The sequence below is a fragment of the Rhinopithecus bieti genome, unplaced genomic scaffold (genome assembly GCF_001698545.2).
Source record: "Rhinopithecus bieti isolate Rb0 unplaced genomic scaffold, ASM169854v2 scaffold_28547, whole genome shotgun sequence".
In the NCBI taxonomy this organism is placed as follows: Eukaryota; Metazoa; Chordata; class Mammalia; order Primates; family Cercopithecidae; genus Rhinopithecus; species Rhinopithecus bieti.
This window is the reverse complement of record NW_016813480.1, coordinates 2,236,763-2,254,310: the sequence shown is the minus strand read 5'-3', so window position 1 is coordinate 2,254,310 and position 17,548 is coordinate 2,236,763. Positions and strand designations below refer to the sequence as shown.

Below are 17,548 nucleotides of genomic sequence, written 5' to 3'. Positions count from 1 at the left end.
TTTTTTTTTTTTTTTTTTGCCTTGAGACAGTGTCTTGATCTGTTGCCAGATCTCAGCTCACTGCAACCGTCTGCCTTCTGGGTTCAAGCAATTCTCTGCCTCAGCCTCCTGAGTAGCTGGGATTACAGGCGCCCACCATCACGCCCAGCTAATGTTTATATATTTTTTAGTAGAGACAGGGTTTCACCATCTTGGCCAGACTGGTCTTGAACTCCTGACCTAGTGATCGCCCACCTTGCCCTCTCAAAGTGCTGGGATTACAGGCATGAGCCACCACACCCGGGCTATATGTACCATTTCTCCATGTATCCCATTGGCCAGAATTTATTCTGATGTCTACATCTAGCTGCAAGGACAGAAATTTCATCTTTTTTTCATAGGCAGTTGTGTGGCAGATAAGTATCTGGGGTTCTTTGACTACAGAAAAAAAGGAAGAGCAGATATTGAGGGACAACTAGCAGCTTCTTCCCAGGTGTATGGAAAAGCATGTTGAAAAGGGAGTAAATAAAGGATGCCAGGCAAAGTAAGATACTCCAGATTGTAAGAGGTGGATCCCGGGGAAAACTAAGATGTGAAACTTACACTTTCCCATGAGTCTGCATGACAAGAATTCCTGCTGGCATTGTTATTTCGTTATCTCAATTGTTTTGGAACGGTGGTTCTCAAACATCTTAGGATACTTGGACTCTTACGTTATTGAGAACCTCAAAGAGCTTTTGTTTATGTGGGTTATATATATCAATACCAATGTTTAAAATTAAAGTTGAGCAATTTTTAAGTATTTACTCATTTTTAAATAACAAATCTAATACATGTTAAGATAAATAACATATGAAAATAACTATATTTGCAAAACAAAATATATTGAGTACAATAATTTTGGAAACCTCCTTGATGTCTGGCTTATAGAAGACATCTGGGTTCTTATATCTGCTTCTGAATTCAATCTGTTGTAATATGTTATTTTGGCTGAAGTATCTGTAGAAAATACTACCTTACAAAGATATGTATTTTCAAAAGGAAGAAGTATTTCAATAACTTTTTCAGAAAATTGTAGCTATTCTTCTTTGATACTACATCAGAACTTTGCAAGTAATTTCAACAAATAGTAGTTTCTTAATATTCTTTTTAATAATGTGTACTTTTCTTATTCTTTTACAGTAAAAGCCCTTTATATAATATCTTTGTACCTTGGCTGAATCTTCTACTTATTCTTGATTTTGTAACATCATCATTGGTCATCTGGAAAATACTCGTTCACTGAGTTATGAAGCTTCCAAATGTTGACACCTGTCATTATAGAATATTTTTAAAATCACATTTGTAAATATCATCACTAATCTCATCAGATAAGTCTTTTTTAAGTGTCAAGGGAACCTGTCAAGTTCACAGTTTACCAAAATTCTAATTTTCTTTCATCTAGAAGCTCCAATTGCATATTGGCAATGAATACTGTGAGTTGTTTTCCTTGAAGTGACAGGCTCACCCACGTCTGAATAGCCAGCTAGTTCACTTTGCCACTCAGTCACACAAGGACTTTTCCTGGAGGCATCCATCATAATCTCAAGTAGCAGAAGTGCTTTGTATGTATGTCCCGTTTATACACATACATTATTAAAAAGACCAATGCTCAAGGGTCAACATTTAACAGAATTAATAATTCATGCTGTTTAATCAAGGACAGTCTCAAAACTGGCCATTTTTAATGCATGGTGGTAAAGAGTACAGTGACCACTGGTACAGTTTTTCATCACTGCCTTGATTCTTGCCACTGTTTTACTTGTTGCTTTTGCACCATCAGTGCAAATGTCAGCCTTCTGGAGAAAAGCAAATTATATCAAGACTAGAGAAATAGCTTTGACTTTGTAGATTGCCTCATGAGTCTGGAGGACTCTCAGGTTCACGGGTCACACGTTGAGAACTGCTGCTTTAGATAAGTGCCAGCAAGCAAATACAGCAACACAAGGAAAATAACTAGGAGGAGAAAAAAGGAGACAAAGGGTCATTTGTTGAAGATAGGATGTCTACGCATAGTGGTTCAGCACAAGATAAACATTCAAAATCAATTCCTTGCTTATACAGTCAATAGCCCAGTAGAAAACATACTGAGAAAAAAGGAAATTGTGTGATTATGATTGTGTGATATATTTACATGTAATACACAAACATAATTTTTGGCTGAACCATGTGAAAATTAATTGTAGGCAAGTTGATACTTCAGCCCTAAATTCTTCAGCATGCAGATCTCAAAGACATTCTCATACATAATCACATTGTAATTACCAATGAATGAAATTAATGTATAATTTCATATCATCATCTAACATCCCAAAAATGTCTTTTATAGTGGTTGCTTTTTGTTTGGGATGCAGATTCAGGATCCAGGCAAAAATGTTCCACATTCTGGATTTGCCTGATTATGTTTTCTTGATTAGATTCAGGTTAAACTTGTTTCACAGGAAGGACTTACATAGGTGATGTTTTTATACGTCTTCATTACAACAGGTCAGGAGGACTTAATGTCAGGTTGCCCTTGATAAAGCTGGTGACTACCAGATCTCTCCATTATAAAGGTGCAGTTTTTCAGCTAAGATATTTTTGGGAGGAATGAGATGACAGTATTGCATGCCCAGATATAATAGTCTGTAAATGTATAGTAATTCCTATGAGATTAGTTTAAGACTAAAGACATCAGAGAGAGAATAGAGAATCAGAATAGAGACCGGGGGGAAGAGAGTGGGGAGGAAGGAAGGGAGCGGAGAAGGAAAGAAAATGAAAAAAGAACGGAGACCCACATATGTATATGAACTAACTGTGGAAAAAGGTCATTGTTCATACTGGTGGAGAAAGGGTGGATTATTTAGTAAGTGGTGCTAATACAATTGACTATTCATCTGTAATAATGAAAATTAAAAACTAAACATATAAAATATGAATCTTATAGAAGAAAATACAGGATAATATTTTTATAATATTGGCAAGGATAAGGTAGAAATCTCCCTTAGCCAGGCACAAAACCTCGAAGCTATGAATGAGACAATGGCAGGTTCAACAGTGTCATAATAATAGTAAACTTCTACATAGAAAAATGTACCATATGAAAAGTTAACTTGTAAAAAGACAAGTGGTAGACTGGTTGAAATTATTTGCCATATGTAACAGACAAAGGACTAATACTCAATATTGAAAAAGCTTCTACAAATCAGTTTATAAAAAGAAAACCAAATCTGTGTGTGTGTGTGTGTGTGTGTGTCTGTGTCTGTGTATATATCAAAACTACAAATGTCCATAAGTAAACATACTAACAGACATTTATTGAGTACTTAGCAGAGCTAGGCACTATTTTAACACTCATGTATCTGTAAACAGAATGACAAAAGATTCCTGCTGTCTTGGAATTTATAATCTAATGGGAGTGGGAGCGCATGCATAGGTATTTACATTCCTCTTAAATAGCACTTAAATTTCACCCATTAGATTGGCAGAAATGAAAAAGGCAAGTAATCCAGTGGAGACGAAGGGATGTGGAAAGGGGCGCAGTGTTGTGCTTCAGGCAGTGGTGTGGTTTTCTCTGTGCAGGGCCCTGGGTAAAATGTTGAGTCACAGTTCTCTGTGCCCCTTTACCCAGGATCTCTGCTCCTGGTAATCCCTCTTTCATAGAACTTAATAAATGTGCGCAGACCTAAGTACAGAATTATTGTAGCACATTTTGATAGTAAAAAAAGTGGAAGCAGTCCAAATGTCCAAAGACAGGAAAATGCTTAAATAAACTATGGTACATCCTACTGTTGAATATTTTATAGTCACTAAAAAGAATTGGTCAGCACTATATGAATCCTTGTGAGAAAATATCTACTATGTATGTGAAAAATCGAGTTTGGATCACTGTGTGTAATCCTCTATTGGCCAGGTCAGGGAAGGCCATGGGACCCTGTAACGCATAAAGGTCTGTGAGAAATTAGGCCTGCTAACAGTGAGCACTAAGGGGAGCACGAGAGGCGGGGAATGCTATCCATTGTGATCCTCTACCAGGGACTCTGTTACAGTAGTATATAACAAATATGTGTTCTATTGATCACTTTTTAATAGTTTTTTTAATGAGAAGATAATCTGGAGAGGTTTTTTAAGATGCAGATCTCCAGCCAGGCGCGGTGGCTCAGGCCAGTAATCCTAGCACTTTGGGAAGCCGAGGCAGGTGGATTGCCCGAGCTCAGGAGTTCAAGACCAGCCTGGGCAACACAGTGAAACCCCATCTCTACTAAAATACAAAAAATCAGCTGAGCGTGGTGGCATGTACCTGTGGTCCCAGCTACTCAGGAGGCTGAGGCAGAAGAATCACTTGAACCCAGGAGGCAGAGGTTGCAGTGAGCCAAGATTGCACCACTGCACTCCAGCCTGGGCAACAGAGCAAGACTCCATCTCAAAAAAATAAAAATAAAAAATACAGATCTCCTTCCCTGCTTCACTCCAGGGCATTCTGATAGAGAAGTCTAAGATTGGTCCTACAGATTTTTTGTTTGTTTTGTTTTGTATTTTAAGCTTACCAGAAGATCTTACCAAGTTTGGGAAGCACTGCTCTGAACAGTTGAGCAAGTCAATCCCATAGAAGACTTCACTTCATTAAAAATAAAGTCTGTCTGCTTTCTCTCTCTCTCTCTCTCTCTCTCTCTCTCTCTCTCTCTCTTTCTCTCTTTCTCTTTCTCTCTCTCTCTCTCTCTCTCTCGTAATGTTTACATTTTGACTCTTGATCTGTGTTGCTCTGGAAGCAGGAATCTCTGGGTACGTGCCTATTCCAGGGGCAACTATTTTTTCCTAGCCAGAGTCCAGTCTAGCAGTTGAGCACACCCAAACAGATATGGGCTATGAAAGGAGGTCTGGACCCATGACAACCATGGCTTGCTTCTACTCACTGGTGCTGGGACAAAGGGGACCTGCCCTCCATCTGCTCTTCCATTTATTTAAATAAGTGTATGTGAGAAACTTTTAACCACTAGTCATTAGTTCTCAAATGTATCTGCACATTTGAAATCACCTGGAAACCTTCAAACAATACTGATGCCTCTGCCCTACTATCAGTGATTATGAGCTTAGGGTGTGGCCTGGGCTTTGGAGTTTTAAAGAGATACCCAGCTGATTCTAAAGCTCACACAAATTTGAAAAACAGTTTACTAATCCCTTTTTAAAATTAAAAATAATGATACCAGCCTGCTCTGCAGAATCCAGAACAATCCTACACCTCGGCCAGGGGCAGACAGCTCCTCTGTGCTGAAATAGCACTTAGGTAGCCTGGCCAGTTGTTTAGCCACAAGAGTGCCAAGACCCATCGCTGTGGAGTGGACCTTCTTGGACAGTTCTTAAAAGAGTAGTTATCTGTTGTTCGCTAGTGGCCCCATGGTCTGTTTTTTTCTAAGTATCTAGAAGACCTTTTATTTGCTTTAAAATTTAAAATAGAACTAGAGTGGGTAGTACTATTTTTTCATTTTGGATATTCCATAAGAAATAGATGGTTGAGCAGGTGCCAGAAAGAGATTGCTGAGCTAAAGAAAATGCAAGTGGGATGCCATTTTTATTTTATAAAGCAAGAGACCATTTGGTGCTGTATTCTTCCTTGGATGTATTTCAGTAAAAGAGTCTCTTTAGAAGCTGTTATTGACAGATGCTTTAGGAGAAGCTGAAATACTGGCTATATGACTTCCTTTTAGTCAACATAAAGGAATTTATAAGCATAAATTTCAGAAATTTGTCCAGCTTCATTGTCTACAAAGCTGTTTTTATTCTGGCCACATTCACTTTAGCTTATCTACTGCCCAGTATAATTTCTGAGTCTAGTGCCTGTGGAACTTCAGCCTTATACGTGGAAAAACTTATATTTTGGCAAAATGAGTCCTAAAGATTGAATTGAGAGAAAATGATTCTTGAGTTATCTTAACCCAATTGTTTTAAGGAGAATGACTTTTTTTTTTTATGCTTTTCTGTTTGGATTGAGAGTCAATCTAGAGATATGGAAGGAAGTCACCCATCTTGTTCTTCCAGTTTATGTCATCAACTGTTGATTATTGGAAAGCAAATAATTTATCCAGCCTTTATCCAGACATGTGTTTACTTATTTATGTAAGTACTCACAGGGCACCAGTAGGTATGTTAAGAGGCCAATCATGGACAGCAGTAAAGAAGACTCACTCTCCTGGCCTTAAAGTTTTTAATCCACCGGTGGATACAGAAACAAGCAGGCGATCACAGTGTGGCAGCCACGCTGACTGTGCTAGAACAATGACGAGCGGAGCAAGGGCTCACATCTCAGACGATTCATGGAGGAGGCTCTTGGCAATATTTTCAGGCCACAGAGACCCAAAGCCTTTATACATATAGAACATGAGACCCAAAGAGCTTTCCTAAAGCCCTGGCTAGTGAATCGCTGATGGGACTATAAGTTGGCTTTCCTATCCGTCACTTAACACTCCTTGCATGGCATCACTTCTCTCTGTGGATTATTGTCTGATAACATGCCGAAGTGCCAATGCTTACTGCCCCTGCTTCCCACATTCCTTTCATATCCAGTTATGAAAGTGAATGAGAGAGCCCTGAATGTGTTACTGTTAGAGCACATATCTATGTAAATGATTTGCGTTGCTGAAGGAGCTGGAGGCTGAGGATTATAGCCTTGCAAACTGTCTCAGTGTGCTACTATTCACATATCTGCTTCTGAACTTCGACTTCCCCTACCTTCTGCTCCTCTTGGTAGTCTCCAAAGACAGAGACACATAAACAGATAGCTTGGTATATATCTTTGCTACAGAGCTTAGCATAATGCTTTGCATATCTCATATATATATATACACATATATACATACACATACACACATATACAGACAAACACATATGTCAATGATTTTTGATTACTTTTAGGTACAGTGTTGAAGACAGTCATTGAACACCCACTGTGAGCCTCAGGACTGTTGTACACAGAGTAATTAAGGGTTAACAGTTTACTAATAGGGATTATAACACCATAAAAAGCATTTTTCAGGTGGCCACATGCTGAGGCATTTGATTGCCAAATTATAAACTGTAGCACCAGGGGTGGTTATGGTAGTTGTGGCAGCATTAAACAACAAAACGACTTGTAATCAACCACAGCATCAAGATAAAAAATATTCCCCTTGTTTCATGGAGAGTTGGGAATGGAGTTAGGCCTCTGCTTCAGTCTTTCTAGAGGCATTATTCCAGACCTGCATCCATGTGAGTGCAAAGACATGTACAGAATGGAAGATACGCTATTTGCTAGTATGAGAATGGATTTGTCCATAGAATAAAAGAACAAATTGAAGTGCACTGCATGGAACCTTGCTTCCATGACTCCAAGGTGTCTATTCCCTAACCATAAAAATAATTCTTATTTCCCACTACCTGTTCGATTTCACACATCTCAGAGTCAGGCGTGTTTAAGGGACTCTCCACCTTTGTCCTTGGCCGTGTTGGTGACTCTCCTGGGCTCCTGAGTGGCCAGCTGTTCTTAGCAGACCTGTCACTGTGTGTGCATCGGCTGCTTCGTGCCTGTCCTGGATGAGGAGCCTCAGCCACAGTGTGCTGACAAGCTTTTCACCTGCGGTTTCTTTCTTGACGGCTCTGTTAATTGGCCATCTGGTTAGACTGCAGAGAACCTTTCTCTGCTCCACTTCTTCTGCCCTATTCCAGACTCCCTGGTTCCAATCTGGCTCCACATCTTACTAGCTTGGGATGTGGATAGGCGCTTTACCTTTTTTCTTTTCTTTCCTTTTGGATGACAGCTGTGGAGATGAAATGAGGCAACAAGGTAATTGTGTTTTCAGTGTACCGTCGGCTAGTGATCCTGTGTCACTCTCAGATAGGTCCTATTCAGGAAATATTTTAGAAACAAAAGGTAGCAGGTCTAAATCTGTGGAAAGTTAGATACTACTACCTCTATCCTTCCGCAAGAGAGACAAAAAAGATGAAAAGCTTGTAATCCTAGCCCCAGTCAGTCTTCGTCTCTCCAGTGGCAGATTCTTGAAGCATGTGGAACCCTTCATCATAGCTTCTGAGCCCACAGGTTTCAAAGTGAAGGAAATTGCTTTCCTTTTAAAGTTTAACCCAGATAGAATGCCAGAGCTCAAATCTGACAGTGTGTCATGGGTACTTTCCAAAGCAGATTTAACTGGTCTCATGATATTTAGGGTTTATATCCATTTATGTTGTTAGCACCTTAAATCTGGCTCTTATCATGTGAGCTAGCATAACTTTCTGGAAACAAAAATAAACTAAATATAAAAATAACTACCCAGGGTGAGAAAGTCACCCTGCAGGTCGGAGCTAAGATGGGAAAGCAGCTGCCCTGTCCTGTGGCCTCCTCCAGTGCTTCCCCCAGCACACCTTTGGGGCATAGACAGTAACAGACGGTGCAGACACAGCAGACAGCCGTGGCCTGTGATCTTATGCTCAATTTCAGGGCTCAGATGGTTACCCTAAAGCTGATACAAGAAAAGCCAGGAATAGTGGAGTGTCTAATGCCAGTTTATCATGTCATCTCAAATACTGCGGGGGATCAGGGGAGGCGGGAAATGGCAGTAAGAAATAATTTCCTAATGTGATGAATGAGAAGAGAGAACTTTTCTAAAGAGTTAAAGTACAGAGCATGAGCAGAGGATCCTAAAACTGGAAGGGACTCTAGAGATCACCTACCCACTTCAACCTTTAGTTTTGCATCTGAGGACAGAGGCCTAGAGGGTTTGTGGAACAGTTGGAAATACAAATGATAAGCTCAAAGGTAGTGTGTAGTAGCCTCTTGATCCATGTAGCAATGGAGAATTGAGATAGCCTGGAATCGGAAACTTCTACAAATACAAATCTAACCATTTTAGGTACCAAAACTTAAATTTTAACCCTTTTTTTGGATACTTATGTAAAATGTCTCATTAACTTTCAATGATGGCTTACTTTTTTCTTAATCTTTTCTTTCATAGAGATTCTACTCTGTTCTTGATTAACTTATTATCACAGGTGATTTGATGCTTTGGGATATCTTGAGTTGCCATCTTGGAAAAATTCCGGATGTATTAACCTATTTGAGAGCTATGTGTACCCTTTCTCATGAAGAGAGAGTAAAATAATATAGGTCCACCATCCTTTTTCTAAAACCTTTGTATCCAAATAAGTCTCTAATTTTAGATATTTTTACATTTTAGAAAGGTATTACAGCACAAATAGCATGTACTAGATCCCCCACCACCACTACCCTGTACTTGTTCAACATGGTATCATTTCTTCAGCAAAACATGAATGTTTATATTAAACGGGATAAAGACTATATAAATAGCCCAAAGTCTGGTCAGATCAAGTTTTGCTGCCAAACAAATTTTGGTGTCATAAAAGTAACTTGGTTTTAATAGGTTTTTAAATTTTGGAATTAGGGATAAGAAATTGTGGACCTGTAGGTAACATTTGTTGCAGTTTGCTGTATGCTAGATACCATGCTAAATGCCATATGCATTATCTCAATAAATCCTCACAATAACTTTATAAGGTAGATATGTCTGTTATTCCCATTTTGCAAGTGGGGGAAATGAATGCAAAGAATATTTAAGTAACTTGCTTGTGATCACACAGTTAATTAAATAGTAGGTTGTGAACCAAAGCTGAAATTAACCAAGTGCTTTTATGTGTCAGGCATTGTTCTGAGTACTTTACATGTTCTCATTCATTTGATCTGCATGCAACTCTTTAAGATAGTCGCCATTATTATTCCCACTTAACAGCTAAGAGGCAGCAGGGAGATTACATAATATGCCCAAAATCCAGTCTGTTAAGACAGTGTGATTCCAGAGCATGTGTGCCCAGCCACTGTCTCATGTAGTATGATTTCTTAGCAATGAAAACTGACTGTGAGATTCAGCAAAATTAATTTCTACCCTAAAGGCCAGGGAAGCTCTCCCCACTGATTCCCTCAGACCTTGGTTTTGATGTCTCTGTCCTTCCACTTGGATCTATTCTATGCAGATTTTGGAATTTCTTTACACAAAATTATTTACTATATGTACCTTCACATCTGCTTGCAACTACTGTATGTCATTGCCCTGCCCTATTTATTAGTAGAGTGTGAATGAGCACTTGTCATCACTTCGAAAATGTGTACTGGCATGCCTGGGAGATGTCTGACTTTCAAACTGCACCTCCACCCCACCCCAGTAAACCAAGATCTCCTCAAGCCACCTTGACTTTTCACCTAGAATAGAATTCCAGGCATAACCAACATTAAAAAACTGCATCTCTGATGTCAAAAGAGATGTAAATGCCAGTTTTCTTGTGGAATTAGTCTATAAAACCATCTCATTCTCTCGCTAACTCTTTGGGTCACTATGTTGAGTCAGTGGGTTACGCTAGCAGTTGGAAGATAGGTGCAGTCCCCTCTGCCTCTTGGCATCAACGCTGCAGTTAGTTGCAGGGCTTTGCTCACCTCGAGGAAGCATTTGGTTTTAAAGATGATCTGACATTGAAAACAGCAAAATAGAGTGGAGTTCACCAGTAGTTTCCAAAGGTTTTGTTCTGAGACCCTGGATTACCATCACATCTGGGAAAAGTACCTTTCCTTGTTTAATGCAGAGAAGAATTGGCCAGTTTACCACCACTGAGATGGCCCACTTCAGTGAAAAGACCCCAGAATTCTTCTGTTGCTGGACATGTTTCACCAGCTACTCCTACCCCTATATATCCAAGAGATATATGTAGTTCATTTGCCTATAAAAAAGATTTTGCTCCTATACTAAGCACCAGACCACCATTGCCAAAGATGAGCCCTGTAAGCTTTTTACTTTCTGTGATGAAGGGTAGTTTTTCCTGTAGGCTGTCTGTGTTACGCTGTTTTGGAACATGCCAGTATTTAATACTGTTCTGAATCATTGCTGAGTTTGCAACTGCAGTGGCTCAGGTGTCTTCACCAAAGCAATACCTGCATTCAGTAGGACCCTGTCAGACCCTGCAGGAGAACTTGGCTTGCCTCTCATCACATGCCTGCCTTCCTGCACAGGGTGTCCTAATGCCAGCGTGCCCCCAGGAGGTAGAAATGTCTTTACCTTGAGACTACTAAGGCAGCATAATGCTGGTGTACCTTTTCTGGAAGCTCCGTGAAGCTCTATAGTTTATACCCCACAGTAGTTGCAGAACTGTTTTTTCTTTATTATTGCCTTTCTTCTTTGCCCCTCATCTCATTCATTGTGGCTTCTAAACTCCAGAGCTGTCACCACCTCCGAATGTTCCCACTGTTTCTATTGCACTCCACTGTTCTTTTCTAAATTTGGTTTTCTGTTTGTTCTAGTTCATTCCTTTGTCACTTTTCTGGCCTGACCATTAACCAGGCACAGCACACTGGGAGTAACCATTGGCTTTTCTCAGATATTTTCTCTGTCCTTCTAGGCTCAAGAGCTACCTATTTGCAGCAGGAGGTATTTTCTTGTTTTTCTTCCTTCTCCTTCCAGATTCAGTGTCATTTTGGTTTTCTGAGGTGGTCTGGCCTCTGTGAGTGAGGCTGTGCCGATGCCTGACTGTCCCACTTCACCGATACAGTGAAGTCCACACCGTTCCTGTGCTGGAATGTAGTTGGCTTGATTTTGAAGTATTGTTTGGGGTTCTCTGTAAATCAAAGTTTTATAGAAAGGTGGCTATTCTACATTCATTTTTGTTTAATACCAGCCACCCTGAATAACATGATTTGGGGAATCAGCATACTCCTAAATTAGCCCATCACATGGCAGACATCTCAAGGCCAAGAGAAATATGAAAGTTCTCATTTGTATAGGGTCTTTTTGAAAATGGAAGATTTATTAACACCTGAAATAGTTTATAAGTAAATCTAAGCACAATAATTAGCCATTTCATTGGTTGCAGCCTCTCCTAGGTGAACTTGAATCATGAAGGTACTTAAATGTATCCTGCACAGAAATTCACCAGGGCGGGAGAGTAAAGTGCCCCTCCACAGAGCATAGCCTGGCATCCTGAAATAGAGGTGTAAGAATTACTTTAAGTAAAGGATTATTGCATATTTATGGACTCTTTACATAATTTTTTTTATTCTGTAGTAGATCATTTAGCTTCTGTATTTAAGATACAGCAGAATATACTTTTTAGTTGCCTTGGAAAAGGAACAGTTTTCACTGTCTGGTAATAAAACACAAGACGCAATAAATTTAATCCAAAAGAGGTTATACTCAAATAGGGCACTTACTAGTTCAAAAGAAAATATTAAATGATTCTGTTAGTTCACAGTGTGGTCAATACCTGTACATATGAACTTCAGTAGGAAATTTAGTTCCAGGAAGGAAGAAAGGTTTAGTGTTCCAGGCAGTCTGTCTCAAGAAATCCAATCGTCTTGATATTTTTCCCCCCTGGTACTCAGAGTTTACACTAGGTGGCATGCAAGGAAAGCTAACAAATTCAGAAACTCGATTCTGTGGGAGCAGGATTCTTTGGTACTAATCACGATGGTGGATCCAGCTTTGGAGTTAACCATTTGATTTGTGATACATTTTCTTTTCTTCTCCCCACCCCAGGATGAAATGTCCTCTTGCCAGTACCAACAAAAGATTTCTAATTAACACAATTAAAAACACATTGCCCTCTCATAAAGAGCAAGACCATGAACAAAAAGAGGGCGATAAGGAACCAGCGAAGAGCCAGGCCCAGAAAGAAGAAAACCCGAAGAAACACAGAAGCCATCCTTACAAGCACAGCTTCCGTGCTCGAGGTTCTGCCAGTTACTCCCCGCCGCGAAAGCGGAGCAGCCAGGACAAGTACGAAAAGCGGTCCAACCGGCGGTGAGGCTGGAACCAGGGCCAGCCAGCCCTGCGGGCCTCCGTGCTCCTTCAGGGGTGCGGTGTGCGGAGAAGGCATGAGCTGGCAGGGCAAACACCTGAGAGTGACTTTGACAGTAGGTCCTTTGTTGTTTTTCAAGAGGCTGCCGGCCAAGGGCAAAAAATGACCTAGCAACTCTTGAGGAAACAAGTACAAAGGAGGATGTCTTGGCAAGTTTAAGCTACTTCTGCAGTGTAGTAGACATATGTATTGTTGTTTATCTTGTTTGGAAGTGTTTCAAAATAAACATGTCTAGAATTTAAAATTTTCAGAGATTGTTAAAACTAGTTCCAATTTTTTGTCATTTCTCAAAAAAATAAAATACTTATAAATCCTATATGTTACTTTTTGGGGGTATCAAATTTAAAATTTAGAAATCTTCAGTCCAGTGACCATATTGATGAAAAGCTGTAGCCCTCCAAGGTCTGGGAATGTATTGAGAAACTCTTTGATAGCTCTGCATTTGTTTTCCCTTAGGTGAACAATGTGGGAATCCTCCAAGTGGTTTTGAATTTAATGCTCCACTTCAGTTACCAAAAGTTTAAAAATGGGTTGTGTTGTTTCCTGTGCATTCTCAAACTCATTTATTAGATAGAAGAATTTTCTATATTTAATTTTTTTAATATATAGGTCTTAAGTGGTGCTTTAAAAAGAACCCTCACAAGTTAAAAATTAAGTTGTTTCAGTGCTAGATTTTACCAGCTAAAGACTTGTGATACCACTATATAGTATAATTGTTCCAGAAATCTTCATTTTAAATAGAAGTGTTTACAATGCCTTTTTTCCCCCAGTATTGGTTTTCAGTACTTGTTTTCACATGCAGTTACAAACCTTTCAAACCTGTATTCCTTCTTTATACTCAGGAAAATGTCACCAAGCACCCTCCTCCCCAGTCAACAAAAGGAAGATGAAGATTCTGTCTCCCTGTTCACCTTCCCCAGTTTTCCACAGTGTCTGAGCATATGCCTGGCTGTCCCCAGATCATCACCATGCCACATCCCTGTTCCCCACTTCCTGGCAGCCAAGAAAAGCCCTTTCTACATGCTAGAGGGAAATAATCCAAAAAGTTAGCATTAGGGTGTTAGAGGCTAGAATAGACCACTCTGCCACCAAGCTGCTGTGTCACACCCTCAGCCTACTAGGAAGTGACAAACCCAAAGCATTCTTGATCCACCCCTTCTCCTACCCCAGATCCCAGGGACTCATCCTGTGACTTTGTAACCACACTCATTCCTTTCAAACACAGAGGAGGAATTATTGCTTCATCTGACTTTATTCAAATCTAGTTATGTATTAGCCTAAATTATTTGTGCAAAATTTGAAATGTTTTTTATTTAAATATTAGAAATAGCACAAGGTCATGGAGTTTTTAAAAATTGTTGTAATTAAGTAAAAATAAAGCTGAATTGTGTCATTTCTGTATGTATTCTGTATTTATTCTTTTTGTTTGTTTGTTTGTTTGAGACAGAGTCTCACTCTTACCCCCAGGCTGTAGTGCGATGGCAGTATCTCAGCCCACTGCAACCTCCGCCTCCTGGGTTCAAGCGATTCTCCTGCCTCAGCCTCCTGAGTAGCTGGGATTGCAGGTGTGCACCAACATGTGCAGCTCATTTTTGTATTTTTAGTAGAGAGAGGGTTTTGCCATGTTGCCCAGGCTGGTCTCGAACTCCTGAGCTCAGGTGACCCGCCCAGCCTGCCAAAGTACTGGGATTACAGGCATGGGCCACTGCACCCAGCCTTGCATTCTGTATTTATAACACACTGACAAGTTCATTATCCTTTAAAAGGGAATGACTGAAGTGAACATATTAAGGAAAGCTTTTTAGCCTAACTATACTTACCTTTCTTCTTTAAGTTGTGTTAAAGGACAAGTGGCCTACAAAACCATTTTCCCTTTTAAAAGCACTGTTCTATTTCAGAAAAGTTTATTAGAATCTTTAGGCTTCTATCAGGAGCAGCCATGATTTCCTGTCTAAAAATGTCAAGAGAAAATTACCCATTTTTATTCCCTATGTATACAGTAGATGTTAAGGGAGGGATTGGTCACGAGATACATGCACTAGCCACCTCCTGTTTCTGTGGTTAACATACTGGTGCTGCCAAGAGCTCCTATCCGCCTGTGTTACTATCTGATCTCCATTGTAACTATATTTAGAGATCACAAAGCCTGGGATAGAAGTTAGAGAAATTGAATCTTAGTCCTGCCTCTGCTTCTGGCTAGCTTCAGGCCTTATCTGGGTCACTTTTCTGGACTGCATTTTTTTCATCTGCAAACTAAGATGTTTGGAATGATTCTTTAACTTTGAATAGGTAGAGAAAGAAGTGCAAATAGCCCTAAATTTGAGGAACTGCGTTCCATGCTTCCACTAGAAACCATTAAGACTTAAACACAAATGCAACTTGACAGAAATTTTTGTTTTACCTCATATTAGAAAACATAGTCTCTAAGAAATAGAAGCAAAAAGCTATGGTTCCCAGCCATATCTGGTCACCTATTGGTGGCTAGTCTTTCTGAATCGCCCATGTATGAAGGGCAAGGGACTTAGAGTAGGTCTCTGAGTAGGCAGTTTGTAAATTTTTGTTTGGAAACACATGTTATAAATCTCAGTGGGTTTTACTTTAGGGCTTAGCAGGCTAAGCACTAAAGGACGTTTCCTCAGAGCTGATTCTGGAAGATGGCTGTGGAGTTTTGAATTTCCCTGTGGATTTTTTTTTTTTTTTTTTTTTTTTTTTTTTGCTGGGAGGTTGGCGGTGGGGGTGGGGGGCACATCTGCTTCAGATCTATGCGGTAGCATTTATTCTTTCACTGATTATTCAAGTGACTTAGCATGGCACTTATTTTATTTATTTATTTATTTTTTGGGATGGAGTCTCGCTCTGTTGCCCAGGCTAGAGTGCAATGGCATGATCTCGGCTCACTGCAACCTCTGCCTCCCAGGATCAAGCAACTCTCCTGCCTCAGCCTCCCGAGTAGCTGGGATTACAGGCACATGCCACCACACCTGGCTAATTTTGTGTTTATAGTAGAGACAGGGTTTCACCATGTTGGCCAGGCTGGTCTTGAACTCTTGGCCTCAGGTGATCTGTCTGCCTCGGCCTCCCAAAGTGCTGGGATTACAGGCATGAACCACAACACCCAGCCCATGTTTTTACAATTAGTTACATATTCATCATTCCTAGAGGTCATGCCATCACCTTAGAGTCATAAAGAGTATCTGATGGATAAGCAGTGCCTATTTAATAGTCATTATGTGAGGTGGGTTCCTGATTAAATGAAACCTCATCACTTTCCTAAGGCGTGTTCTGTGTCCTGGGATCCAGTACAGGGGACTCTCCTCTCCAGAGGAGGTGACTCTTGGAAACCCATAAATATTCTTCCTATGAGGTGTTGGTAGGGTGTATTGGACCTGTGTGGACAGTAACAGTGATTGTCTGTCACCTGTGGCCAAACACTGTTACATCTTTTACCTGTGTCCATGTAGTTATCCTACAACCCTGTGAAGAAGATGCTACTCACCTTCATTTTATAAATAAGGGAAACTGAGCATAGGTTAAAAAAATTTGCCCAAAATCACAGAACTAGGACGTGGCAGAAATGCTAGCTGAAGCCAAGACTGAATCAAAAACCCATACTCTTTCCTCTACTTTATGCCAAACTTAATCCAAACTCAGCTCGCTCAAAACACATGACTAGAGGGTCGTCTCAAGGTATATGTGCTCCATATCTTCCCAATATAAGAGCCTAAAGAACTTTTATAATCACTGCATTTTGCGGGCCAAAATCTACTCCCATAGATCGGAACATGGAAGCCCCAGCAAAGAACATTTGTACAGGGAACTGTTTCCCAAGGGCCAGTGTGGACAGCGATCTGAATCCAAGAGAAAAACTCTCACAACTCTTGTGAAATGGTTAAAGGGCAGCTAATGGAATATAGCTATGGAAAACTAAAACCGCAGGTGAAGCCAGTATTTTAGGATCTTCCATGTTTGAATTTTTTTTTTTCTATCCATAAGAATAGTGAGATTTGGGAGTGAAGAAATCCTTGGAACAGGGCCTCTTTGATACGATAGAAAACATTCTATAATCCAAGGAATTTGAGAAACTCTCTCTCGGAAAGGCATGTCAGCAGATCATAAATTGAGCCTCACCCGTGGCTCTTCTGAGTCTGATACTGAGAAGGCTAGTTTGCCAAGTGGAGACTCTTGTTCTCAACATGGAAAAGACTCCCAGCAAGCATGCCCTTTTACACACAGGAACACTTAAAGAGGAAAGTAGATTAAACTGAAGGTAGAATTCAAAGGCAACTTATAAATAAATTTTTATTTGGTAACCCAGGTTATAAATCTCCATGAACATTACCGTGAAAAGGCCCATAATAAACATGGATTTGGGAGCATCATTAATAGTTGATGAGATGAAAGATGGACTATTTCCCCCATCCACATAGTCCTGTAATATTCACCTTTGGTATCAATAACTGATAAATACTCCCTATGTGAGACAAATACCAGATATAACATGTCGTATGAAATGCCTGAGGGGGTGGTTCTCCTCCACATAAATGTATAGTGGTGGTCCCCTGTCCTTCCTAGATTGTTTTTTTTTTCTTATTAATTCCTCAGTGGTAGCTCCCTCAAGTTGAACTAGTATATACTGTCCAATTACAAACCCTATCTACTCCAAATTACA

The 17,548-nt window shown here is 40.0% G+C and overlaps 1 protein-coding gene across 2 annotated transcripts in view; it reads left to right on the top strand.

Moving 5' to 3' along the window:
- POLR1D (RNA polymerase I and III subunit D) overlaps positions 1–14,272 on the top strand; it is a 46,350-nt gene extending 32,078 nt beyond the window's left edge. For both annotated transcript variants that reach the window (XM_017848481.1, XM_017848482.1), the window contains one exon: positions 12,558–14,272. In XM_017848481.1, the coding sequence (XP_017703970.1) occupies positions 12,558–12,825 (268 nt within the window). In that variant the 3' untranslated portion in view covers positions 12,826–14,272. The remainder of the gene's footprint in view (positions 1–12,557) is intronic.
- The last annotated feature ends 3,276 nt before the right edge of the window (positions 14,273–17,548 follow it).